The sequence below is a fragment of the Cyanistes caeruleus genome, unplaced genomic scaffold (genome assembly GCF_971803275.1).
Source record: "Cyanistes caeruleus unplaced genomic scaffold, bCyaCae1.hap1.1 HAP1_SCAFFOLD_76, whole genome shotgun sequence".
NCBI classification, from domain to species: Eukaryota; Metazoa; Chordata; class Aves; order Passeriformes; family Paridae; genus Cyanistes; species Cyanistes caeruleus.
This window is the reverse complement of record NW_028255888.1, coordinates 1,283,970-1,311,950: the sequence shown is the minus strand read 5'-3', so window position 1 is coordinate 1,311,950 and position 27,981 is coordinate 1,283,970. Positions and strand designations below refer to the sequence as shown.

The following is a 27,981-nucleotide window of genomic DNA, read 5'->3' as shown; positions in this document are numbered from 1 at the left end:
GCAGGCGGGGCTGACCACGGTGTGGGCAGACAGGAGCCAGGCAGGGGCTGCTGTGACCAGCAGCGGGGCACTGAGGGGCTGGGGGAGTCTGTGTTGAGTGTCCCTGGGCTGAGGGCACATTTCCTTCAGTGGCATCACCTGGGCCTGGACCTCCTCCAGTGCCATGCCCAGGAAAAGAGGCAACCATCAAGAGCATCTCCTGGGACAGAACATGACCAGCAATGTCAGCAGGCAAAACCAAGGTTTTGTTTAGCAATGACCCTTAGATGAAGTCAAATATTTACAATCAGTCCCGTACAGTTTGGAGTACAGATGGGAGTACACTCGGGGGGTACAGCCAAGGCCATGAGGTCACAGCAGTCTCTGGGGTGACAGCAGGCTGAGGTGACAGCAGGCTCTGAGGTCACAGAGGTCCCAGAGCCCCGTGGTTGCACAGCACCACAAGGACCGAGCAGTCAGTCCTTGACCACGACTGTTGTGGCAGCAGCGGCGGCGGCAGCAGCGGTGCTGACATTGGGACAGCGGTGTCAGGACAGTGGTGGCAGCAAGAGCTGCAGGACTGGCAGTGGGCAAGGCACCATGGCCTTTGCTCTGCGCCTCTTCCTCCTGCTCCTCCTGGCAGTGGCCCTGCCTGACAGGGCTGCCCAGGCTGCTCCGTGGCGAGCAAGGCGAGCAGGTGAGCCCAGGGCCTGGCTTCCCTTTCCTGAGACAGCACTTCCTTCTCCCTGGGAAGCGTTGGGGATGGTTTTCCCCAGGGCTTCAGGGAGGGTTTCCTCTATGGATGGGAGAGAGTCCCCAGGGGCCCTGGGCTGGTCCCGCTGCCCCATCAGGGATGTTGCATGGGGCCTGCAAAGAGGGTGGAGAGTGTTCAGAGCCAGCCCAGAGCTCTCCAGGCCCCTCTGCAACTTTGGCCATGTCCACTGACATCTGGCTCCCACGGCCTTTCCCAACCCCCTTGCAGTGCCCAGTTCCCTAAGGCAGAAGGGGGTCCCAGCACACCATGGAATGGTTCTGATCTGTGCTCCCTTCTAGATGAGGGTGGTAGGAAGGCTTCTCCAGCAGCTTGGCTTCATGAAGATTTTCTGCCTCTGGAGCCCCATGCAGGTATGTTCTCACTGTCCCAACAAGAAATAATCATTGACAACCTGTCACAAACCAGGTGACAGAAGCTTCTGTGGCTGTTGAGTTACAGGTGTGTCTGCATCAAGGACATTTCAAGCTCCTTTTCTGGTTGCTGCACGCAAGCCCAGCTCCCATCACGGGGGTGAGTGGTTTGTCCCTGCTGATCCCCCAGGCTGAGCCCTGGTTCTGTGGGATCCATTCATCTGAAATGGAAATACTTTCTGTTAAGGTTCTCTGAGAGGGAGGAATAAACCCACAGAAGACAAGATGCTGAGTGAACTGGATAGACGCTATGGTGGGTCCATGTCCTTCAGCTTTCTCCTGAGACTCAGCAGCCAGGGGCTTTCTCTGCACATCTGGACATGCCGTGCCTGGCACAGTGGGAAGGGATCCATGGCAGCCTTGCTGCCCCGCTGCTGCTTTCTTGGCCTGCAGGGCTGTTTCCCAGCCTGGCCTGGCTACAGCTTCTCCCCAGCCTCTGCAGGAAGGCATTTGGCATCAGCTGACAGGGAGCCCAAACTGCAGCACAGGCCATGCACAGCCAGAGATCCCTTGCAATTTCCCAGTCTTGGGGTAGATGTGGAATGGCGGCTCTTTGGAGGAGGGAAGGCTCTGGCCTGGCTCCGAAGTTTTGATGGCTTCCTGAACCTTATTCATGACTTGGACAAGTATTGCCTTTTGAAGATGCCACCTTCCTGTTGGGGAACAGCCCCACCTGATCCAGCTGTGGCTCTTCTTTTCTCCAGAGATGAACCCTAAGGCTGTGCTGAAGGCAGCGTTTCCCGGAGGAAGCAGTGGCTCATGGGCAGCCTCTGCTGCAGGAAGGGAGGCCATGCCAGGCACAGTCCCAGGAGGTAATTGCTGTGCCTCTGGGCCTGAGCCCTGCTGAGGCTTGAGCTGCCATCTCTGTTGCTTGGCTGTGTGAGCACAGTGCAGAGGAATTATCCTGAGCAGGCTCAGGGCACTCGGCTACTGAGCAGTTCTGCTGAAGTCCCTCCATGGGAGACACATCCCAAAACCTGGCAGCGGCTGCAAGGAATGCCCATGGTGGGGAAAGGGCTGAGGGGAGGGTAAAGCTCCAGTGTGCCCTGAGAGGGCCTGGCTCTGTCCCCTTGGGCTGGGGGAGCTGTCCCAGCTGAAGGACGGAGGGCAGGAGAGAGGGCAGGACGGAGGTAGGGATGTCTGTGGCACTGAATGCTGCAGTTTGGCCCAGGGCTTAATGGTTTCCTCTGTGGCAGGGAGAGCCCCTGGGCCCTGGGCTGGTGCCGCTGCCCCACCAGGGATATTGCACAGGGCCTGCAAAGAAGGTGGAGAGTGTCCAGAGCCAGCCCAGAGCTCCCCAGGCCCCTCTGCAGCTTTGGCCATGTCCACTGACATCTGGCTCCCTTGGCCATCCCCCGACCCCCTTGCAGTGCCCAGTTTCCTAATGCAGAAGGGGGTCCCAGCACACCATGGAATGGTTCTGATCTGTGCTCCCTTCCAGATGAGGGTGGTAGGAAGGCTCCTCCAGCAGCTTGGCTGCATGAAGATTTTAAGCCTCTGGAGCCCCATGCAGGTATGTTCTCACTGTCCCAACAAGAAATAATCATTGACAACCTGTCACAAACCAGGTGACAGAAGCTTCTGTGGCTGTTGAGTTACAGGTGTGTCTGCATCAAGGACATTTCAAGCTCCTTTTCTGGTTGCTGCCCGCAAGCCCAGCTCCCATCACAGGGGTGAGTGGTGTGTCCCTGCTGATCCCACAGGCTGAGCCCTGGTTCTATGGGATCCATACATCTGAAATGGAAATACTTTCTGTTAAGGTTCTCCGAGAGGGAGGAACAAACCTACAGAGGATAGTAAGTCGCTGGAGACATCCAAACACATGGATAAGATGTTGAGTGAACTGGAGAGACGCCATAGTGAGTCCATGTCCCTCAGCCTTCTCCTGTGACTCAGCAGCCGGGGGCTTTCTCTGCACATCTGGACATGCTATGGCTGGCACAGCAGGAAGGCATCCATGTCAGCCTCGCTGTCCCACTGCTGCTTTCACGGCCTACAGGGCTGTTTCCCAGCCTGGCCTGGCTGCAGCTTCTCCCCAGTCCCTGCAGGAAGGCATTTGGCATCAGCTGACAGGGGGCCCAAACTGCAGCACAGGTCATGCACAGCCAGAGATCCCTTGCAATTTCCTGGTCTTGGGCTAGATCAGGTGTAGGGGCTGTTTGGAGGAGGGAGGGCCCTGGCCAGCCCAAATAACCTGGCCTTTCTCCTGATCCTTAACCATGACTTTAACAAATATTGCCACTTGAACATGCCACCTCCTCAATGGGGAATGGTTCTATCTGATCGAGCTGTGGCTCTTCCTTCCTCCAGAGATGAACCCAAAGGCTGTGCTGAAGGTGCCATTTCCCGGAGGAAGCAGTGGCTCATGGGCAGCCTCTGCTGCAGGAAGGGAGGCCATGCCAGGCACAGTCCCAGGAGGTAATTGCTGTGCCTCTGGGCCTGAGCCCTGCTGAGGCTTCAGATGTAAATCTCTGCTCCTTGGCAGTGCCTGCCTTTCAGGGATTTTGCACAGAGCATGGAAAAGGTGTTGAGAATGTCCAGAGCCAGTCCAGAGCTTTCCTCAGGCCTCTCTGCAGCTTTGGCCATGTCCATTGACATCTGGCTCCCACGGCCTTACGTGACCTCCTTGCAGTGCCCAGTTCCCTAAGGCAGAAAGGGATCCCAGCACACCATGGAATGGTTCTGATCTGTTCTCCCTTCTAGATTGGCATGGTGACATGGAGCATCTGGAAGTGCTGGTAAATGGCGGTTTGAAGACCTTGCCAGATGCTGGAGGCAAGTTCTCAATGTCCCTTTCCGCACAGAACAATCCGTGTCAAGGTGGCAAAAGCTCACTCATGTGCCATTTCCCTCAAGAGTCTGAAGGTTGACGGATTCTGGAAACCTTGCCCTGCTCCCTTCTGGAGCCCTGAGTGATCCCACAGCATTGCTGTCAGTGGGAGGAAGGAGCATTTAGCTGTCGATCCTCTTCCTGTGTGTAATGCCAGTGTCTCCTTCCGTGTGCTCTGTACAGCCACGGAGAAGAGCAGAGAGGGAAGGGCTGGGCTCAGGGCTGTGCCCTGGGGCTCTGCCTTGTGTGGCTCCTTTCTGGCCCCAGGGAACCTGAGATGCTTCTGCTCCAGCTGCCAAGCCCTGGCCCTGCTTGAGGCTCAGTTCAGAGCTGCTGGCAGCTCCAGGGAGTCCTTTCTCCCCTGACTGCCGTGCAAGGGGCTCCTTCCATCCCACTGTGGGCCCACTGCAGGCACGTGGTCCCCCTGCCCTTGCTACTGAGTTGAAAGCAGAGATGAGGAAGTGCCTTGGAGGGCAGCAGTCACCTGGGTGTACTCACTGCCACTCCAGCCTGAAGAAGAATCTTCAGCAGTGTCACGGGAGTTGTTCTGTCCTGACTTTCTTTGCAGATGAACCTGATGATGAAGATGATCCGGATTCCCAATCCATATCAGTTACTGAGCCTGATGATGAGGAAGATTATGAGGGTAGGTCAAGGCCTTTCCCCCTGGGAGAGCCGCCAGCTCAGAGCCCAAGGGTCGGCCACGGTGGCATCTCTGCAGGTGCCAGGACAGAGCCGTGCATGGTTGTGCCCTCACCCTGCGTGATCCTCTCACTGCTCCTGTGGCTCAGTGCTGCCTGTGCAGATCAGCAGACATGACTGAAGCTTCTGTGGCTGTTGAGTTATAGGTGTGTCTGCAGGGAGGACTTTCCCAGCTCCTGAGCTAAATTCTGCCAGCAAGCCCAGCTCCCATCGCTGGGGTGTGTGGTGCCTCCCTGCTGATCCCACAGGCTGACCACTGGTTCTGTGGGATCCATTCCTGAGAAATGCAAATACTTTATATAATGGTCCCCTGAGAAAGAAGGACAAACCTATAGGAGATAGTAATGTAGCAATGGGGGAACTCAAATACCTGGACATAATCCTGAATGATCTGGAGGGACGCCATGGTGGGTCCATGTCCCTCAGCCTCCTCCTGACACTCAGCAGCCAGGGGCTTTCTCTGCACATCTGGACACGCCGTGCCCGGTACAGCAGGAAGGGATCCATGGCAGCCTTGCTGCCCCACTGCTGCTTTCATGGCCTACAGGGCTGTTTCCCAGCCTGGCCTGGCTGCAGCTTCTCCCCAGCCTCTGCAGGAAAGCATTTGGCATCAGGTGACAGGGAACCCAAACTGCACCATGGGGCACGCACACCTTGAGATCCCCTGAAAATTTCCAGTCTCAGGCTAGTTCAGGTTTAGGGTCTGTTTGGAAGAGGGGTGGCCCTGGAGCATTTCCAAAACCGTGGGCATTTTCCTGATCCTTATCCATGTCTTTGACAAGTATTGCCTGGAGAAGACCAGCACAGCACAGAGAAATTGTGCCATTCGAGCTCAGGGGGTTGAGCAGTCTTGTGCCAAGGGGTGGCAAGGTGCCTGCAGGCCCCAGCTCTGGGGGAAACAGAGAACGTCCTGGCTGTATCCAGCGTGCTGCCAGCTCAGCAGTGGAGCACAGCAAAGGCTCACACTGCCCATTGCTCCCACAGATGCAGCTGGCACCACAGCACATGCTCAGAAGATCTGGGAGAGCATGAGAAGAGTTTTCTACCAGGGAACAGATGGTTTGATTAAGTTAATGGCCATTGTGGCTGGTGGAGCAGTTTTCCTGATGATGTGCTGTGCCGGAATCTGGTATTGCTGGAAGGGAAAACGGTAAGTGTTTTGCGATCTCGGCCTCAAACAGCTTCTTGAAAGGCTGCTCATAGTCAGGAAACATTCCCAGTGAGGCTGCTGTGCACTTGTGGGTAGGCCTTGGTTGCCCAAATAATTCTGCTGAGAGTTCTGCTGCTGCCCAGGCCTTTCATTGGCCTCTTAATTGCTGGGCCTTGTCCTGGGGAGCCCGCTGGGGCTGCAGCCAGTGCTGGCTGCCACTGAGGCTGCCTGGCCAAGAGCAGCCCCAGGAGCAGCGGGCAGAGGCAAAGCAAGGTGGGCAGGAGAAAGAGCGGGGACGAGATTGCCCTTGAAAGGCAGAGGTGCTCTGGGGCCCGCTCCTGGCCAGGGACCCTGCCCAGAGCCATCCCCTGCTCGCTGGGGCCTTGAGGGGCAGCTGTCCAGCTGGGCCAAGCTGTGCCAGCAGCTCCAGCGGTGCTGGGGAGCCTTGGCCGCTCTGGGCCCTGCTGTTCAGGAGGGTCCCTGAGTGCCAGCAGTAGCTGGGGGCCTCAGCCACCTCCTCTCTCCACAGGAGCACCTCTGCAGCTTCAGAAGAGCAGCCAAAGATTCCAGTGTCTGAGAAGCTGACCTGTTATCCTCGCTCTCCACATCTCTCCCTATCTGCTGTGCTGCAGCTGCATCCCCGTCTTGAGGGCATCCCAAGACCCACACCTCCCAAGCGAGACCCTCTGCCCCTGAGCCCCCTGGCCCTGTTCCCTGGCCAGGACTGAAATTGGGCAGCCCCTGTCCACCAGAGTGTTGCCGCCTGTTAGTTTGCCTTCATTAAGTATGTTTGTTCACCTTCATTGAGTTTAGAGTTGGTTTGCCCCAGTTACTCCCCACTATCCCGATATAGTTTGTTCCCAGTTGCCTGTCATTGTAAACCTCTCCCCTCTTTCCAGATTGTTCCCCATCCATCACTTTGGTCCTACCCCCAAGCCCTATCAATCTATGTACACCACACCTTTTGTTCTGGTTCCTTCCCTGCTCATCATCCCTTACTCGATGCCCTATTGGTTGTATAGCTATCCTACCTCCCCCAAGTCCCTACCATTGGATTTGTGTATTGTAACCCCTTCCCACAACACCTCCCCTGCTGCAATATTATTGGTTGTTGTATGAGCCGCCCACGGGCTTTAAAACCTGGCGCACAGAGGTGCCCAGGGGCTCGGCTCGGACTTTCTCCACGAGATCCCAGCCCTGTCCCTCATCGCCTTCTCCCTGCACCTGCTGGAATAAACTTGTTCCTGGGAAATTGGAGGACTCCGAGCACTCTCTCTCCCTTTACTTCACCTCGTGTCGCCCTGCATACTATAGAGCCCAAGCCCAAAGGAGCTCTAGAGGTTCCAGGTCGAGCCACATAGTGCTCACCTGGTTCCCCACTCCTGCCGCCGACGCTTGGCACAAGCTAGCCGGGGCGTGAAGGGCCGAGCAGGCAGCGACACCAGAGCAGGGGTTGGCCCATGTTTTTTGTTCAAATAAAGAGATGGAGCTCTCACCCCAGTGTCTGGCTGGTACCACCAGCAAAGCCCACATGGCACCAGCCTTGGCTGAGCTCCATGTCCAGGAGCAGGCAGGGCTGACCATGGTGTGGGCAGGCAGGAGCCAGGCAGGGGCTGCCGTGACCAGCGGTGGGGCCCCGAGGCGCTGGGGGAACCCGTGCTGAGCGTCCCTGGGCTGTGAGGGCACATTTCCTTCAGTGGCATCACCTGGGCCTGCACCTCATGAGGCACACAGGGAAAATTTGGGCTCTCTCCTAAGGTGTGCAGGGATTCCCCATGAGGAGTGCAGTGGGATTAAATTGAGAGGGTTTTTTACTCTTCTCAGCACAGCAAAGGGGACAGTCTTGGCCAAGGTTTTGCAGAGCTGGGAGGAAGCCTCTTGTGAGCCCTTGGGCCCGGCCTGTGGGCACAGCGGGCAGGTGGAGCCCATCCCTTGAGGCCAGTCCGGGCTGCTCGGGCCAGGCTGGGCCAGGTGAGCCGGGCCATTCTCTGGGGCACAGGAGGCACCCAGGGCTATAACTGGGGCCGTGGCTTTTCAGCCTGAAGGGAGGCTGGCTCTGTTGGTTCAGAGGGCACAGCTTAGATCCCAGTTACCTTTGTAAACCTGCTGGGGAAGTGTTGAGGGCAGAGAGTTCCAACCCTTCTCACTGGGAAGCTGGGCTGATGCTGTGGGGTTTTGTAATTTTTGCCCTCTAAATTTGTGTCCTGGCAGAGGATTAAGTTTGCTTGCTCTCAGTAAGCCCCTTTTCTTCTTGGTGCTGTTGTAAATGAAATTAAAATCAGACAACTAGATCTATTGAATTAACAGCAATTAAATAACAAGGGAAAAAATTATACAACTGAGTGAATTGAATACAAGGATGCAATATAATAAAATAATACTATTTAGTGGATTGAATAGAAATTTAGTATAAAAGGAAAACAATTCAGTAAAAGAGTACAATTTAGTGAATATCTTCATATATATATATATATATATATATATGTGAATATAATTTGCTAGTAATTGAGTATGATTAAAGCATGAGCAAAACTGACTGGGGTATGGGCAGGGCTTCTCACCCTGCCTCACGTACCAAAACAAAGCAATTCAAACTAAACTTATATACTGTATGCTTATACATATTCATTCATGTTTCCCCTAAGTCTCCTCCTGGTTTTGATTCTTTAATTTTACATCACTATTCTTCATGGCGCAAGCCTCACTTGTTGCTAGGGGGCCTTCAGTCTCCTTTTGATGGTATTTTGGATGAAGGCTTACGCTCATCCTCATTGTCCTCTGGATAAACTTACCGGTTTTGCATGTGTACTAAGTGTTATGTAAATAAGCATTGCGTTCCACTAATTAGTCTTACACTTCATAATCTTCAGGCCTATGCCTAAAGTTGTTCCAACTTTATCCATCTCAAGGTTGATTTCTTCTTGGGACACCACTTACCTCAAAACTACATCCTGTACCTTAATTTCAACACGTAACATCTGCAAAGGGGTACATCTGCCTTGTATCACCAATTCCCTTGATTGCTTCTAATAACAACTTTCCAAATAGTTACAATTTAATTAGCACAAATCATTTCCATTTATTACGCTCCCCAAATTCCACTCCCAACATCTCCCCCGCTTCCAGCTCAGGATGGTGCCCTGATGAGACCCCTCCCCAAATCCCACCCCCAAGACACCTCCCCATTGCTGGAAAATCCCCCAAATCTCACTCCAAAATCAGAAATCCTCCCTGAGACCCCTCCCCAAATTCAGGCCTCCCCAAAATGCCCCTCCTCACTGGGATTAGGACCTCTCCCCATCAATGGAAATTCCCCCAAAAGACAAAAAATCCTCCCCAAATCCCCTTCCCAAAATCAGAACTCCACCAGGACCCCTGAATTTCCCCCCAAAACCACCAAATTTCCTCCCCCACCAAATCCCCAATTTTTTTCTCCAAATCCCAAATCCTCTCCCTAAAAACCCCAAAGTTCTCCCCAAAGCCCCAAACTTCCTCCCCAAACACCCAAATGTTAAAAAAAAATCCTTAAATTCTTGCCCTAAAACCCCAAAATTCCCCCCAGGACCTTCAGAGTTTCGCCCCAAAACACCAAATTTCTCCCTGAACCCCCAAATTTCTCCAATTCCACCCCAAATCCTGGGAGAACTCCCCAAAAAACAGCAAGCCTTCCCAAAACCTCCACCAAAACTGCAACTCTCTCCCCAAAAATCACCAAAAATCTGAGAACATAAATTTTTTCATACCTTGGGTGGGGGGAGAAACACCAGAAATCTCAGGATTTTTCCCGTATTTTTGGGGAGGGGGGTCTCCCTGTTTCCTGTCCCCCCAGGTGACCCCACCCCAAAATTCCTGCCCCTTGGCCCCCCAAATTAAGTGTAAATAAATAAAAAGATGAAAAAAGGAAAAAAAAAAAGGGGGGGGAAGGTAAAAAAAAAAAAAAAAGCCAGAAAAAATTTAAAAAAACCATTTTCTCACCTCAGTTTGGGGGGAGGGGGATGGAGGAAATATTGGGGGAGGGGGTGAACCTCCAGAAAAAAAAAATTGAGGGACCCCCCGTGTCCTGGGTTGATTATGATGTTAAATTGTATCCCCATTCGTCCACCTAACCCAGACACAGATTTTGTATTCTTAAAATTCCATCTAAGAGTAAAAGTGAGTGGAAAAGAAGCACCGGGTCTGTTATCAGACTGTAATTGCTCCCCACACATCGGGAGTTTTGACTACAGCACAGACAGACACAAGACACAGATCGCCTTGGCTTTCCAACTAGCCGGAGCAGAGAGGTCTTCCTGGACTGTTTTCTTTCCCTTTTTCTGAAACGAATCGAACCTGCTCTGGACTGGGGACTCGGGGGAGCACCGGGAGCTTGCACCCGTGGACTACCGGGAGCCCAGCCTGGGCAGCGGCATTTTCCAGCGCCAGAGGGACTGATAACAGAGCGAACACCCACAGGAAAGAGACCCTCTGAAGTTTGTCATCTCTTCTGAATGGCGAGAGGTTTTGTAATTTGATATCGTTCATTCTTGTGCTGGGTAGAACTGTGCCTGTGAAATCAACAGGATTTTTCCACTTCTCTCAGAGAAATCTCTTCCGAACCGGTTGAGGGGTGGGAGAAAAGGGCCACCTGGGTTTGCTTCCCGGGGGGAGGCCCATTGGAGGTTTTCTCCCAAATTTGCCCTAAACCAGGACAGCGGCCCGCGGCAGTTGGCGGCCTTTGGGGTGGAGCCCAGTGGCATGCGAGCGGCCTTTGGTGGCTGCTGTCGGCCGGCGGCTGGGCAGACCTGCTGTCGGCCGGCGGGCCGCCGTGTGACGCGTCGAGCGGCTCTCCCCTATCGGCCTGAGCGCCTCGCCGCCTTCGCGTCTCCCTGAGAGGGAAGGAGGGAGCCCTCAGAAGCCGGCGGCGCTCCCTCCCGCGTCTGGGCCCGAGCAGATGGCGGCCCTGCTCCCGCCTCGGTTTCTGCCCGGCTGGCTCGGTCAGCGGGGCTGCCGTCCGCCTGCAGGTTTCGGTGGGGCCGGCCGGGGGCGAGCGGGAAGGAAGCCGCCGTCGGAGCGAAAGCCTCCGAGAGAGCGCCGGCGAGAAAGCTTCCTCGGAAAGGGAGGAGACCGAGCCTCAAGCCGCCGGCGGCCCCGTCGGCCCGCTCCTCAGCCCCCGCAGGCGCTGTCGCGGTGCCGAGCGGCCGGCCGCTTGAGGAGCCGCCTGGGCCGTGGGCGGGGAGGGGCCGACGGCGGCGGCCCGAACCCAAGCCGCAGGGGGGCGGGGAAAGCCCGGAAGGCGGTGCCAAGGCAGGGTGACGTCAGAGGGCGGGGCCGCCCGGCGAGCCCCCGGAGGCGGGCCCGGGGCCAAAGACCTGCGCGGAGCGCCCAAGAGCCGGCCTGTGCAAGCGGCCGCCCGCTCGCCGCCTCTGCCGGGGATTCGAGTCGAGTCACGCCGGGGGCCGGCGGCTTCCAGCCGCGTCCCACCGCCCGCTTCCGCCTGCTTCCTTTTCCCCGCTGTCCGCCCCGAGGTGCCGCTTGCTGGCTGGTGCCGTGTCTGCTCCCCGCGGGGTGGGGACGCCCCGTTGCCGGCCTGTGCAAGCGGCCGCCCGCTCGCCGCCTCTGCCGGCGACTCGAGTCGAGTCACTATGACTCTTAACAGAGGTAAGTTTGCATTCCTAACTGGGCCTAGCCGCTGAAATCAGACCTCCTCGTGGTCCCGCTGGATACCCGCAAGGGTAACTAGCTGATTTCTGCCCCAGTGTGAGTGAGGTTGTGTTTTTCACTGCCTCCCTGCCTTTGGACTCGCCACCCAAAGTGCAGTTTCACGATTTTGCGTCGAAAAGTTATCGGCAGAAGCTCCTTAAAAGCTCCCTGCCTGAAACCGAGCCCGCGGTCAAGTTGGGCAAAGCTGACAGCGCTTGAGGGGGTGCTGTTAGTCAATATTCCCTCAATTGGACTTAGTTTTACTTTGAAACGGCACCACGGTAAAGGCTTTAAAGCTACTCCGTGTGTCCACGGCAACTCAAACTAATTTTAAAGACCGGTATATAAAATCGCCACAAAACCCAAATTTTAAACCCTCAGAATTGGGAAGGGAGGTTTGGAAAGTTTAAAACTGGAGTTCTACAGCTCGATGCATTGTGCCGAAGAATGTAATGCCCATTGTGTGGGGCGGGAGGGGCTGGAGGAATACCCTGATGTGTACTGTGATGATACAATGACTTGCTTATCTCTAGATGATAACGGGATTGATAAGAGCCAGGAAAAGACTGCCACACCCCCACCCACCCAGGAAGAAGCAGCAGTTTTATCAGAGCCAGAGGAAACCACTATTCAACCACCAAACAATGGGGAATCAGAAGACTGCCCTGTCATATCAGTTCCAGATGAGAATCCACCCTGCCCGTGCTGCGGTATTAAAACGAATAAAATGCCTGGATTAATTGAACATTTACTCAGAGCACATGGAATTAGAGAATGCAAATTTAAATGCACCAAATGTGATTTGGAAAATACAAATTTTCACAGCATTGCCTGCCACTATCCAAAATGCAAAGGTAAAATAAAAAAAACATCCCCAGGAAAATGGCCCTGCAATGTATGCCAGATGAGTTTTCAAACTAAAATTGGACTGGGACAACATAAAAGAATTGCACATCCAGCAGTCAGAAACCAGGAGAGGCTAGAAGCCATGAGACCAAAAGAAACATCAGCAAGAGGAGCCCACAAGAAATGCTGGAGTGAAGAGGAGGAAAATCTGCTAATCCAACTAATAAAACAATATGAGGGTAATAAAAACATTAATAAACTGATTGCTGAACACATCCCATCCAAAACTGCAAAACAAATCAGTGACAAGAGATGCTATCTGATGTTAAAACAACAAGCCTCAATTGGATTACAAACTAACAGAAAAACAGAAGAGCAGCCACAGGAAAAAATTCAAAAGCCATCAAAGCGTAAAGAAACCACAATAAAGCAGTTGAAAAAACACTAGGAAGATATTATCCCATCAAAGATCAGTGATGGCACCTTCATTTTGTATCAGGAAGCCTTCCAAGAAATTCTCAAAAAGAAAAATAAGAATCCCACCCACACCATTAGTGAAATAACCAAAGACTGCATGAAGGTATTTAAAGAGATGCACAGCTGGGAAAAGAACACGGCCTCGTCCGTGGGGCTGTGCCTGGCTGTGCTGCTGGAGCTCCACAGGGACGTGATCTGGGAGGCTCTGTCTGCTGTGGCCGCCTGATCCAGCAGGCATTCTCCATTTATTTCAAGACTGTTATTTTATCATTTTTCTGTAGTGTATAAATAAAAGATGTGTTCTAATAAATAGACTGCAAGACTGTTCTTTTGCTGCCCAGGGTCTGCAGGGCATAGGGGAAGAGGGGGAAAAGGGTCTTTGTGCTCAGCAAGCTGCCCAGGTATGCAGTGGTGCAGGGAAAATGGCCAGAAGCCCCTTGGCCTTTGGTGGTTCTGCTGAAGGCACAAGCCCTGTCCCAGCCTGGCAGCACCATCTGTGTCCTCCTGCCCGTGTGGTGCTGGCTGGATTGCTGAGGGCTCCCAGGTGCATCTTGATCCAGCTCCATGAGCAGCCCCCAGGCTTGATTTGCCTTGTTCCTGGCAGCCGGCTGCTCTGGAGCTTCCCTGGGGCTCCAGATTGGAGCAGGTTTATCTGAGGGGGGTGAGAATGCCAGGATGTGCCAGGACCAGAGCCCTGGGGTTTCCAAGGAACAAACCATCAATCCCCTTTTCCAGGAGATCCCAACCCTCTGAATCACACTTGGGATAGAGAATAGCAGAATGGCTGGAGTGCTTAAGACCGGAATGCTGGGAAAAGACCTGATCTTTAATGAACCCCATTTCCTGATGGGAAATAATCCAGGATTTCAGTTCCTGGAACTGGAAAAAGAAGGAAATGTTTATTTGGGAGGTGCCATAGGTGCTCCTGGACAGGGGATTTCCCTAATCCATCCTTCCCTGATTGAGGAATGGAAGTTTGTGGGATGAGCCAGGATTAAGAGACCCCTCCCTCAGGTGTGTGATCCAGGATTTTTCTGCTTTTTCCCAGCCCAGGTTAGCCATGTGCAGCATTCCAGAGGGATGGAGCTATCATGTTTGTAATCCATGATTTTCCCATTTTTTCCCCAGTTGTTCCCAGTCCAGGTGAGCCATGTGCAGCCTTCCAAATGGATTGGTTCAAACCAGGAAGGATTTTATTCCCCATGGGAATAAACCTGGGCTCCAAAACACTCCCAGAATGGCAAAATCCTGATTTTAGCAGCTTTTTCCAGCTCCACATTGGAGGAACTCATGGATCTGCTGGATGATGGGTTCTCATCCCAAATAATCTGCCTGTTTGTCGAGGAACACTCTGGTGATGGTGCTGATACAAGTTGTGCTGATCCAGTCTTCTGAGAGTTTTGGGGATTTTTTTGGGGGCGGGATTTCAGGTGTCTGAGACAGCGGGGAGTGAGGCAGGAGAGAATCCAGATCCAGAAAAATACCGGATAGTGCTGGGAATGGGGAAATCGCAGTAGAAACAAGCACAAAGGAACTGGGACAAAAAGCATTTTTAAGAAGGGAAAAAAAGGATAACATTCCAACCAAATGCACTGGATGCATATGGATGCTGAAAGCAGGCAGGGAGCACAGAGCCTGTGTGAAACTAAGTCACACAGGCTTCTCTCTCTGGCCTGGGAAAGCATAAGAAGGAATCCCAACAGTTCTTGGTAAAGGACACCAATTTGCAGGTGTTAGTCAAGGGCTGGTGTTCCACTTAAGCAATGAAGGTGATGTGTACCTTTAATGAGCAATGGGAGTTTTACCTCTCAGACCTTCTCAACCATGTGTATAAAAGTAGATTAAGAATAATAAACTTTGCTCTCTTGGACAATGCAGCTAAGGGAGTCAGTGTCGTACTCCTCGCCATTCCTAATACAGTGCGAGAGAAAAGAATAACTTGGAGGTGGAATAGGAGAAATTCCAACACAACAGGTTACCAAGGCCTGGGAGGGCCCAAATTTTTCATTTTATTTGGGAATTTTTTTGGTGTTTATCAATGTTATTGCATTTTTTTTTCCAGGAAAATCCTGGTTTCTTTCTGATGGGACTTGCCTCCTGTTCTTGTAGTTCTGATTTTGCCCATCCTCATTCCCAAAAGTTTTTAGAAATTTCTGTAAAATGATGAAAATGATGATGGACTGTGGCCTTTTTTCTTTCTCCTTACTTGTGATGCTATTGCAGTGAAAAGAAGAAGAAAAAACACTGATAAGAAATGGTAAAAAAAAAGATAAAAAGATCAGCATTTTACCGTGTATCAGTGCTTGGCTATTTGTTTTAAAGCTTTTTTGGCAAATGTTCTTTTTGCTATAAAATAGAATTATATGAAGCCCTGAAGAGGTTTAAAAAATAAGAGAGAAAAAGTAAATTATAATTTAAAATTTGGCTTCTTTTTCAAAGGAGCAATCCTTTTAGACTACAAAAGTGTCGTGGTTTTAAAGCAGTAACTAAAAAATTACTAGAAAATTTACTTATTTCTTGCTATGAGATGTGGATTAGAACAAGAGCAAAACAGGCTTAAAACTTAGAAGGAATAAAGTAAGTTCATTAACAAAACTACAAGAATAAGAACACCAGAATAAACCTCCAGAAAAACCTTTTTATCCCCCACTACTTAACCATTCCCTCGTTCAAATGACAACATAGAGACAAAAATGTTTGGAACTCAGGTGTTTAAAACAGTCCCAATCCCTGAGAGTCTTTTCATCAGCCTTTGTAGAGAAACAGAAGTCTTCTTCTGCTAATCTATGGAGTTTCTCACAAGAAAACTATTTTTGTTATAGCTTTCTATTTTTCTGATGTCCAGAAATCTGTCATCATATTTTCTCCTCCCATTTCACATCACTCTGAGGTGTGTTATGGGCCATGAGTCTAGGGATGTCATTTTTAAGGATGAGTTATTCAAAGGCAAAAGTTCTCTTCATTTGTCTTTGTGAGCTTCCCTGGAAAAAAGAAATTTTCTCTTTGCCTCTCAAGGCTTCAAATCTTCAACTATTACTTCTCCCCACTCTGTTCCAGCACTTCACTGTATCACAATTCCTCCACCTTTTGCTCAAAATCTACACTTTGAACACTCCATTCCTCCCTATATACTCTGTCATGAATTAAAGGAGTTTTTTCAGAACACTATTGTCCATCTCCATAACTTTAACAGAAAAATATTTCAGCTTAATTAAAGCATCTCCTTATTCTCTACCTCTTCTGAAGCTTAACTCTTTTCTTTACTGTCTCTGATAGTTTATAAAGTCTCTTTACATGTTGTTTACTATATTTTTCTTTTTCTGGAAAAAAAGGATTAATCTGAAAGTCTCATCTGGGTGATGAAAGAGTTAAAATCTTGCCCAGGCTTTGTAGATGGTTCTGTGATCTCTGCGATGGAAGATTGTTCATGGCTGCTCTGGAGAGTGTGGTCACTGTCTCAGCCCGCCGCGGGTTCTTTTCTTTCCTTACTTGGCAGTCTCTGGTGAATTCAGTCACAGCAAAAACTGCAGCCAAGCCAGGGACCGGCCTGGCTCGGCCAGAGCCCGGGGCAAGCCCCGCAGGCCCCATCTCCCGGCCGGGAGCCGCGGCAGGCCCAGCCCAGCCCCTGCCCGGGCCGCATGGGCTGGACCGGGGACGGGAAGCCAGCTAAAGCTCAGTTACCTTTCACAGACAGGAAACAAAGAGACCAAGAAATTCCCAGGCTTAGGTCTTAAGGTGGTGTCTCACTTTTCAATGGTTAAGAACTGCTGTCAATTCTTAGAAATGACCAGCTGTTGGCTAGGAGACAAACTCCCATCAGGCTCCAGCGGTTTGAACTTCCTTAGGTGTTTCTCTTTGTTTTCTTAAATGCCAATCCATCACAGTTTGATAGACCATGCTGGATTAAATAGCATTTGTTGTTGGCCAGTTTTCCTGATTACATAGGGTCCGGTTTCAGAAATTTTTGGAGTCAATCTAATTGGTGGCTGTGTGGTAGGTATTACAACATGAACATTAAGCTCTCCCCAAGATTTGGTATTGTTTTTACCACACACAATTTTGGAGGACAATTGTACAGCTGTTAAATTCAGCCAACAATCTTGATTCCAAGTTTCACAAGATTTAACCTGGCCACGAGATCCGGCGACTTGACTGTGTACAGGCTCAGTGTGGAATCCAGTACTCAGTCTGCAGCGTATTGAAACATCATCACCTTGAGTTAACAGGAAAGAAGGGAAAACATTAGTTTTGTAATTTAGCACAAAAAGGAGTGTTCACATCATGGTATGTGATTATTACACTAAATATAGGCCTTGCTACAGCATTTGTTTTAAATCTGGAAGTTCATGGTTTATCTGATCTTCATGTCCCTCGGTATTCTTCTGTAGAGAATAAACAAAACAGAGTCTGCCACATAGGGGCAGGAGATTAAAACAATGGAATTATCCAGCACGTGTTTATCCGATGCTCTTTCCCCAAGGCATCGAAGGATACCCATGCATATTCTCCTGTAGTTCTTTTAAAAGCTTCAGCTTGGACTAACCAAGATATAATCCCCACTCTTACCAGCACAAAGCGTAGAATTTCTTGCCACTTTTCCTTTTGCCATACCTGAATCCTGTTTACTTCCCAGTCCTTTTGTTGCCAAAAAGGAAGCCACTCAGTATATCCCTTGAACATAGCATAGGAGTTAGTGTAGATACAGACAAGAGAGGTATTCTGTGCCTCACGCTGGAAAACACTCCAAACAGCTATCAGCACTGCATCCTGAGTGCTGCTTTCTTCCTCAGTAACAATTTGTTCAGCAGAGGAAAGGTGGAGGGCTACTGCCCTGCACCTCCACACCTCTCCCTCTCGTTTGGCAGAGGTATCAGTGAACCAAGAGTTTGCTGATTGTTTTTGCTCACTGTCCAGAACCTGTGAGTGGTGTTGCTTCAGCCCACTGCCCAGAATCAGTTGAGGGCAAGGTGGAGCGCTTGGTACAATGGGGCTGGAATCCTGCCACTGAGAGACCAATTTACTTAATTTTTCAAGCGGCAGGTTAACCATTAAACCCTTCAGTACCCTTTTCTTCACCCCCAAGTTCCACCAATACTGTAGACTAGAAATTTGCCTACCGTTTTCTGTTTTTATATTAGGAGGGGTTTCTTTAATTATCAAGTCAGGTTTGTCATGGCTGCTACTTAAGCTCTCAGTTTTTTGTATCACCTGATTTTTTACAGCTCCTTCTGTTATTGAGAAGATGTTAGAGTAATGTTCAATCTGTGCATACCACTTTCTCACTGAGGCCCTCTGGACCACCCCATTGGAGGGGGGAGTCCCAGTACTGACTGTCTTCATAACTTCAAAAGGGCCTTTTAATGCAATTGGTTGTTGTTGTGCAGTTTTTCCTACTTCTATGAGAGCTGGAATAACTACAAACAATCCTTTTTCCCAGGTAGTGTAACTCTTTTCAGCATCTTTATTTTTTATTACTTCCTTTTCATCTCCTCCCACGAGGATATCATCTATGGTTGTTTCGAGGAGAATTGCTGTAGGTTTCAGTGATTCTGGAAGACCACAAATTAAAGGGGTCATAATTTTAGCATTCACAGGTAGCAACATTGTTGATTCATAACCAGCATTTAATTTTCTTTCATGAATCACTTGCAAACAAGCTGCCTTATGAATATTTTCTAGAATTTGGTCTGGGGAACCAGCCAAAGCTACAGGATCTCCCCTTTCCAGGGGGTTAAGTCCCCCTGGCCAATATGCAGCTCGCTGGGTTAGGGACCATGGGTTGCGGTTATCTCCTGTTGTTAAGAAAACACCATGTCCCAAATAACCACTTGCTTCTTGTTCTGTTCATCGAATTTGATCTCCCCCTGTGAGAGACACTCGGAATACGTATTCTGTCTCTGAGTCATGAGGGAGACGCCCGTACTCCTTTTTTAACTTAGCCAATGCAGTAGCAGTGTACAGGATTTCTTTAGTGGTTATATGCAGATCAAGATCTTCATCATTGATGTAGTTATATTCTGTTTTAATCAAAGGTCTTACTTGGGAGCAACAGTTTTCACCACAATTTTTTACCAAATGTAAATCTGCTTGAGGATATATGTGATTTGTCTGAGGAGTTTCTTTTTCCAGCAACTCCTTAAAGGAGTCAGCACACTGTGAATTTTTGGCACACTCCTCACTCAGGGCAGTTTGTAAGAAATTATTTTCTTCATTTTGCAAACTTTCAACTAAATTTTGTAGGGATTGACTAATTGCATTTTCTTCCTACCTTTGTCTCATGCAAGCCTCTACAGCTGACGTAAGGCAAGCTCCCAATACAGAACAAATTATGGCTTTATTATGGCCAAATTTGAACTTTGCCTCATGTTGCAGGGAGAAAATTCTGTCAGTTACATTTTCCAGCTTGAACCAATTATTTTGAGCCCATTCTTCCCCAGCTGGAGAGGGCCTAGCATTATGTTTTGCTAACAAAACAAAATGCAGCTTTATCTTTTGCACTAGAGTTTTCAGAGTTTTCATTCATCTTTGTTTGTGAAGGGACCAATACCACTACAGGGAGTAAAGTAAAACTTAGTTACACTACGCAGCCCATGCTATGTTCCCCTTTGCTTCCCTGAATGGGTGAAGAGACCAAATCTGCTTGTGACTCTTTCAGTTTAAAATATCTGCTGGTCTCTCTGCTACACCAAGCAGTCAAAATATAAAAAAATATCAGTCCCACCTTTTGCACTCGAAGATCCCTTGTGAAATTCTGAAGACAGAGCCCTCAAATGAGTGTAGGGGTGCTTTTCACCTGGGCATGTGCAGTTTGTGAGAAATTCGAGTTGCCTCCCTTGCTTTCTAAACACTGCTCAGCAGCGTGGCAGGCTAGGGGCGGCTGAAGCGAAACGTCCTTCCCCTGATACAGACTGCACAACAACCTGCAACCACTTCTGTCTCTCAGAATCCTGTCCATGATGCCAATTTATGTCACGATCCGCAAGGTGGTATTTGTGATGTGGCTCTTTTATTTGATCGTAGAGTACAAAAGATTATCAGCAAACCAGGGACTCAAACAGCAGAACACACTTTACTGAGTGCTCATCAGCACTAATATGCGATAGAGGGAAAAGAGGAGAAAGCAAAGCACAAAGAAAGAGAGTAAGGGGATTATAGCTACCAATGTCGAAGTCCACTCCGCCATCCAACGATGCAGAGTCTTCTGTCTGTTGGTGAGATCTCAAAGGAAAGTAAGTTTTGGGTTTATTTTACAATTTTTATTTTATTTTATAATATTTATAATTTTTATTATTATGTTTATATTTTATTATAGAAATAAATTTTATATTTATTATAGAATTATTTCTTTTATATTATTATTATTATTAAATTATATTTTATTTTATATTTGGGTGTATTTTATAGTTTTTTACAAAGCGAGGGGCACAAGGCCAAAAACAGAGGAGATTGATGACCATTGTGATGAAACCCATTGCTCGGGGGGGCAGATGTGTGGTACAAATCTCTTCTCGCCAGCAGGAACGAGGGCAGTGTACCATGGCAGCACAGCAAGCACACTGGCAAACAATCACTTGGCAAGCATCCACCTCAACCAGGTCAGAGCCCCTGTACCCAGTCCCTTGTGATATTCAGGGTCCTTCCTTGCAGCAGTTGTAAGACAGATGGGAGAATCTTTGGACCATCTCTTACAAAGGCTGAAGTGGAGCAGGGTTCCATGTGAACAGCAGTTGAACATGGGTCAGTTGGTCCTAAGCAACAGGCGAGCGTCGTTCCAAAAGGGCAGGCGATGGCCTTGTCATGGTTTTAAAGCAGTAACTAAAAAAATTACTTATTTCTTGCTGTGAGATATGGATTAGAACAAGGGCAAAACTTAAAAGGAATAAAGACAGTTTATTAACAAAACTACAAGAATAAAACCACCAGAATAAACTTCCAGAACACTCTTTTATCCCCCACTACTTGACCATTCTCTTGTACATGTGACAACATAGAGACAAAAAACTTTAGAACTTTGGTGGTTAAAACAGTCTCGATTCCTGCTAGAGTGTTTTCATCAGTCTTTGTAGAGAAACAGAAGTCTCCTTCTGCTAACCTATGGAGTTTCTCACAAGAAAACCTCTTTTGTTATAGTTTTACATTTCCCTGATGCCAGCTGCCCAGAAATCTGTCATCAGATTTCCTCTTCCCATTTCACATCACTCTGAGGTGTGTATGGGCCATGAGTCTAGGGATGTCATTTTAAGGATGAGTCATTCAAAGGCAAAAGTCTTCTTCATCTGTCTCTGTGAGCTTTCCTAGAAAACAGTTTTCTCATTGCCCCCAAGGCCTCAAATCTTCACTTCACCCTGCTCCAGCAACTCACTGTATCACAATTACTCTCTCTTTTGCTCAAAAATCCACACTTTGAACACTCCAAGCTTCCCAATACTCTGTCATGAATTAAAGGAGTCTTTTTAAGCTATTATTGTCCATCTCCATAGCTTTAACAGAAAGGTATTTCAGCTTGTAAAGCATCTCCTTATTCTCTCTTCCCCATTTAAAACTTAACTCTTTTCCTCACTGTTTTTAGTGGTTTTATGATGTCTTCTTCATGTTGATTGTCTCTCTCTTTCTCTGTCTTTCTGGGAAAAAGGAGTAATCTGTACGTTTTATTCAGGTAGTAGAAGAATTAAAAGCTTTAGAAAAGCTGCAAGAGTTCATGGTGTCAGGTTTCAGTCCAGCAGCAGAAACTGAAAACTAAACCAGGTTGGCCGGCTCTGCTTTCTTTTCCTCCGCGCCCCCCCCGCCCCCGTCCCCCCCCCTTTGTCCTCTGCGGCCTTGTCCGGCCTGGCGGGGGAGGGGGCAGGGGAGAAGGAGGAGGCCACGACAGAGCCTTGTTACCTTTTCAGAAGCCAGAAACAAAAGAGCGGACCAGAGTGCTCTGACTTTACATATTAGGGCGGTGTTCACAGTTTGAATTCACTTTTTAATGGTCAAAACTGCTGTCAGTTCTTAAAAATGACTGATAATTGGTCAGGAGGAAAGTCTCCCATCAGCCACCAGCACTCTCAACTTCCTTAGCTCCTAAAATCACTATAAAGGTAAAGCCACCCCATGACATCAATTAAAGACAGGAATGGGAGCGTGGTGGGGAAAAAGGGTTTCTGGAAGTTCTATTCTGCATTCTTAACCTTGTAGTTTGGTTAATAAACTTACTCATTCCTTTAAGTTTGAAGCTTCTTTTGCGCTTCTCATCATCCACATCTCACAGCAAGAAATGAGTAAGTTTTACAGTGATTTTCTAACTAATGCTTTAAAACCACGACAGGCGTAACAGAGAGTGGAACACTGGGGCTGTGCCTGCTGTGGTGTCACAGAAAGGAGAACACTGGGGCTGTCCCTGCTGTCGTGTCACAGAGAGGGGGAAATTGGGACAGTCACAGCAGTGGTGTCACAAAGAGGAGGACATGGTAGCTATCACTGCTGTGGTGTCACAGAGAGGAGAACACTGGGGCTGTCCCTGCTGTGGTGTCACAGAGAGGGGAACACTGGGGCTGTCACTTGTGCTAGTGTGTGTTAGATTGACATTTATGAAAAAAAGAGAAACAGCTAAGGAAGTTAAGGTTGCTGGAAACTGATTGGAGATTTTTGTCCTGGCCAATACCTGGCCATTTCTGGAATTGACAGTAGTTTTGCCCATTGAAAAGTGACATCAACCTGTGAACACCACCCTTTCAATTTTAAGCCTGGGAATTTCTCTTTCTCTTTGCTTTCTGGCTTTTGAAGAGGTAACAGGGCTCTGGTTCAGCCTCCGCCGCTCCACGTCAGACAAGGCCGCGGCGGGGAGCGGGGCTGGCTGGAGTTCTGCGGTTCCTGGTGCTGGATGGCGACTGTGAAGTGACAGGAGCCCCTTCCCAGAGGGGCTGAAGCCCTTGCAGGGCTCTCTGCGCCTTGTGCAGCGGGGCTGCTGGGTCAGGCCGCTTCCTGGCTCGGCTGCAGTTTCTGACGCTGCTGGCTTTCAGCAGAGACTGCCGAGGAAGGGGAGGGAAAGCTCTTGAGCTGCGGCGTGCTGAGACAGTGGCCACACTCCTCCAGAGCAGCTACCAAAAATCTTCCCTGGCAAACGGCTCCAGCCGCTGCCTCGGCAGAGATCAAGGCCTGGGCAAGAGTTTAACCCTTTCACTAGGCAGATGAGACTTGCAGATTAATCCTTTTTCCAGAGAGAGGGGAAGAGAGAGGGATCACCATGGAAAGAGACAGCATCAAGGATCAAAGGCAGCAAGGGAAGGAATTAACCCTCAGATGGAAAGACAATAAGGAGATGCCTGAATAAGCTGAAGTTTTCTTTTGTTCAAGCTATGGAGAGGGACAATAATGTCCTGAAAAAACTCCTTTCATTCCTGAAAGAGTATTTTGGGGGGAATGGAGTATTTCAAAGTGTAGATCTGAGCAAAAGTAATTCATTGATAAAGCTGAGTCAAGGGTGAAGTGGTTGTAATCCTAGGAGATGCTGGAAGAGAAAAGGAGAAGTGAGAGTTGTTGAAGATTTGTGGCTCTTAAGAGACAAAGCAAAAATTTCTGTTTCCAGAGATGGTCACAGAGACAAATGAAGAGAACATTTGCCTTGGAAGATCTCATCCTTCAAAGGACGCCCCTTGAATCATGGCCCAAGAACACAGCTCAGAGTGGTGTGAAATGGGAGGAAAGGACTGATGGCAGAGTTTTCTGGGCCACTGGCATCAGAGCAATAGGAAGCCATGAGAAAATGGTTTTCTTATGAAAAACTCCATAGATTGACAAAAAAGAACTTCTTTTTCTCGACAAAGACTGCTGAAAAGACTATAGCAAAGTTTGGACTGTTTTAACCACCAGGGTTTGTTTTTTTTCCTCTACGTTGTCAATTAAAGACAGGAATGGCAGCGTGGTGGGGAAAAAGGGTTTCTGGAAGTTTTATTCTGCTTTCTTAACCTTGTAGTATGGTTAATAAACTTACTCATTCCTTTAGGTTTTAAGCTTCTTTTGTCCTTATCATCCACATCTCACAGCAAGAAATGAGTAAGTTTTACAGTGATTTTCTAACTAATGCTTTAAAACCACGACAGGCGTAACAGAGAGTGGAACACTGGGGCTGTGCCTGCTGTGGTGTCACAGAGAGGAGAACACTGGGGCTGTCCCTGCTGTGCTGTCACAGAGAGGTGGAAACTGGGACATTCACAGCGGTTGTGTCACAGTGTCATGGGGTGGTTTTACCTTTATGGTAGTTTTGAGAGCTAAGGAAGTTGAAGGTGCTGGTGGCTGATGGCAGTCTTTCCTCCAGACCAATTATCAGTCATTTCTAACAATTGACAGCAGTTTTGACCATTAAAACGTAGAGTCACCCTATGAACACCTCCTTAAGATGTAAAGTCAGAGCACTCTTGTCCTCTTTTGTTTCTGGCTTCTGAAAAGGTAACAAGGCTCTGTCTTGGCCTCCTCCTCTCCCCCCCCGCCCTCCAGGCCAGATAAGGCCACAGAGGACGAAGGCAGGCGCGGAGGAAAAGAAAGCAGAGCCGGCCAACCTGGTTTAGTTTTCAGTTTCTGCTGCTGGACTGAAACCTGACACCATGAACTCTTGCAGCTTTTCTAAAGCTTTTAATTCTTTTACTACCTGAATAAAACGTACAGATTACTCCTTTTTCCCAGAAAGACAGAGAAAGAGAGAGACAATCAACATGAAGATGACATCATAAAACCACTAAAACCAGTGAGGAAAAGAGTTAAGTTTTAAATGGGGAAGAGAGAATAAGGAGATGCTTTACAAGCTGAAATACCTTTCTGTTAAAGCTATGGAGATGGACAATAATAGCTTAAAAAGATTCCTTTAATTCATGACAGAGTATATTGGGAGGAATGGAGTGTTCAAAGTGTGGATTTTTGAGCAAAAGAGAGAGTAATTGTGATACAGTAAGTTGCTGGAACTGGAATAAAAATTGTAAAATAAACCCAAAACTTACTTTCCTTTGAGATCTCACCAACAGACAGAAGACTCTGCATTGTTGGATGGCGGAGTGGACTTCGACATTGGTAGATATAATCCCCTTACTCTCTTTGTGCTTTGCTTTCTCCTCTTTTCCCTCTATCGCATATTAGTGCTGATGAGCACTCAGTAATGTGTGTTCTGCTGTTTGAGTCCCTGGTTTGCTGATAATCTTTTGTACTCTACGATCAAATAAAAGAGCCACATCACGAATCCCACCTTGCGGATCATGACATAAATTGGCATCATGGACAGGATTCTGAGAGACAGAAGTGGTTGCAGGTTGTTGTGCAGTCTGTATCAGGGGAAGGACGTTTCGCTTCAGCCGCCCCTAGCCTGCCTTGCTGCTGAGCAGTGTTTAGAAAGCAAGGGAGGCGACTCGAATTTCTCACAAACTGCACATGCCCAGGTGAAAAGCACCCCTACACTCATTTGATAGCTCTGTCTTCAGAATTTCACAAGGGATCTTCGAGTGCAAAAGGTGGGACTGATATTTTTTTATATTTTGACTGCTTGGTGTAGCAGAGAGACCAGCAGATATTTTAAACTGAGAGTCACAAGCAGATTTGGTCTCTTCACCCATTCAGGGAAGCAAAGGGGAACATAGCATGGGCTGCGTAGTGTAACTAAGTTTTACTTTACTCCCTGTAGTGGTATTGGTCCCTTCACAAACAAAGATGAATGAAAACTCTGAAAACTCTAGTGCAAAAGATAAAGCTGCATTTTGTTTCATTAGCAAAACATAATGCTAGGCCCTCTCCAGCTGGGGAAGAATGGGCTCAAAATAATTGGTTCAAGCTGGAAAATGTAACTGACAGAATTTGCTCCCTGCAACATGAGGCAAAGTTCAAATTTGGCCATAATAAAGCCATAATTTGTTCTGTATTGGGAGCTTGCCTTACGTCAGCTGTAGAGGCTCGCACAAGACAAAGGTAGGAAGAAAATGCAATTAGTCAATCCCTACAAAATTTAGTTGAAAGTTTGCAAAATGAAGAAAATAATTTCTTACAAACTGCCCTGAGTGAGGAGTGTGCCAAAAATTCACAGTGTGCTGACTCCTTTAAGGAGTTGCTGGAAAAAGAAACTCCTCAGACAAATCACATATATCCTCAAGCAGATTTACATTTGGTAAAAAATTGTGGTGAAAACTGTTGCTCCCAAGTAAGACCTTTGATTAAAACAGAATATAACTACATCAGTGATGAAGATCTTGATCTGCATATAACCACTAAAGAAATCCTGTACACTGCTACTGCATTGGCTAAGTTAAAAAAGGAGTACGGGCGTCTCCCTCATGACTCAGAGACAGAATACGTATTCCGAGTGTCTCTCACAGGGGGAGATCAAATTCGATGAACAGAACAAGAAGCAAGTGGTTATTTGGGACATGGTGTTTTCTTAACAACAGGAGATAACCGCAACCCATGGTCCCTAACCCAGCGAGCTGCATATTGGCCAGGGGGACTTAACCCCCTGGAAAGGGGAGATCCTGTAGCTTTGGCTGGTTCCCCAGACCAAATTCTAGAAAATATTCATAAGGCAGCTTGTTTGCAAGTGATTCATGAAAGAAAATTAAATGCTGGTTATGAATCAACAATGTTGCTACCTGTGAATGCTAAAATTATGACCCCTTTAATTTGTGGTCTTCCAGAATCACTGAAACCTACAGCAATTCTCCTCGAAACAACCATAGATGATATCCTCATGGGAGGAGATGAAAAAGAAGTAATAAAAAATAAAGATGCTGAAAAGAGTTACACTACCTGGGAAAAAGGATTGTTTGTAGTTATTCCAGCTCTCATAGAAGTAGGAAAAACTGCACAACAACAACCAATTGCATTAAAAGGCCCTTTTGAAGTTATGAAGACAGTCAGTACTGGGACTCCCCCCTCCAATGGGGTGGTCCAGAGGGCCTCAGTGAGAAAGTGGTATGCACAGATTGAACATTACTCTAACATCTTCTCAATAACAGAAGGAGCTGTAAAAAATCAGGTGATACAAAAAACTGAGAGCTTAAGTAGCAGCCATGACAAACCTGACTTGATAATTAAAGAAACCCCTCCTAATATAAAAACAGAAAACGGTAGGCAAATTTCTAGTCTACAGTATTGGTGGAACTTGGGGGTGAAGAAAAGGGTACTGAAGGGTTTAATGGTTAACCTGCCGCTTGAAAAATTAAGTAAATTGGTCTCTCAGTGGCAGGATTCCAGCCCCATTGTACCAAGCGCTCCACCTTGCCCTCAACTGATTCTGGGCAGTGGGCTGAAGCAACACCACTCACAGGTTCTGGACAGTGAGCAAAAACAATCAGCAAACTCTTGGTTCACTGATACCTCTGCCAAACGAGAGGGAGAGGTGTGGAGGTGCAGGGCAGTAGCCCTCCACCTTTCCTCTGCTGAACAAATTGTTACTGAGGAAGAAAGCAGCACTCAGGATGCAGTGCTGATAGCTGTTTGGAGTGTTTTCCAGCGTGAGGCACAGAATACCTCTCTTGTCTGTATCTACACTAACTCCTATGCTATGTTCAAGGGATATACTGAGTGGCTTCCTTTTTGGCAACAAAAGGACTGGGAAGTAAACAGGATTCAGGTATGGCAAAAGGAAAAGTGGCAAGAAATTCTACGCTTTGTGCTGGTAAGAGTGGGGATTATATCTTGGTTAGTCCAAGCTGAAGCTTTTAAAAGAACTACAGGAGAATATGCATGGGTATCCTTCGATGCCTTGGGGAAAGAGCATCGGATAAACACGTGCTGGATAATTCCATTGTTTTAATCTCCTGCCCCTATGTGGCAGACTCTGTTTTGTTTATTCTCTACAGAAGAATACCGAGGGACATGAAGATCAGATAAACCATGAACTTCCAGATTTAAAACAAATGCTGTAGCAAGGCCTATATTTAGTGTAATAATCACATACCATGATGTGAACACTCCTTTTTGTGCTAAATTACAAAACTAATGTTTTCCCTTCTTTCCTGTTAACTCAAGGTGATGATGTTTCAATACGCTGCAGACTGAGTACTGGATTCCACACTGAGCCTGTACACAGTCAAGTCGCCGGATCTCGTGGCCAGGTTAAATCTTGTGAAACTTGGAATCAAGATTGTTGGCTGAATTTAACAGCTGTACAATTGTCCTC

At 48.2% G+C, this 27,981-nt stretch overlaps 2 protein-coding genes and 1 long non-coding RNA gene across 4 annotated transcripts in view; 2 read left to right on the top strand and 1 right to left on the bottom strand.

The window, feature by feature from the left end:
- The window catches only part of LOC147646911 (uncharacterized), a 117,674-nt gene that overhangs the window by 5,262 nt on the left and 84,431 nt on the right, over positions 1 to 27,981 (bottom strand). The window lies entirely within an intron of this gene.
- Positions 450 to 7,103, top strand: LOC147646917 (uncharacterized). The gene is made up of 12 exons (XM_086872802.1): positions 450 to 676; positions 1,033 to 1,104; positions 1,193 to 1,264; positions 1,352 to 1,976; positions 2,606 to 2,677; positions 2,766 to 2,837; positions 2,925 to 3,023; positions 3,475 to 3,582; positions 3,868 to 3,939; positions 4,563 to 4,640; positions 5,681 to 5,846; positions 6,376 to 7,103. Exons 4-12 carry the CDS (start codon positions 1,871 to 1,873, stop codon positions 6,572 to 6,574), a joined length of 972 nt encoding a protein of 323 aa, XP_086728928.1. The 5' UTR covers positions 450 to 676; positions 1,033 to 1,104; positions 1,193 to 1,264; positions 1,352 to 1,870; the 3' UTR covers positions 6,575 to 7,103.
- LOC147646916 (uncharacterized) lies at positions 11,110 to 13,158 on the top strand. Its single transcript, XR_015281757.1, has 2 exons — positions 11,110 to 11,483; positions 12,059 to 13,158. It is a non-coding gene; the product is annotated as an uncharacterized LOC147646916 (long non-coding RNA).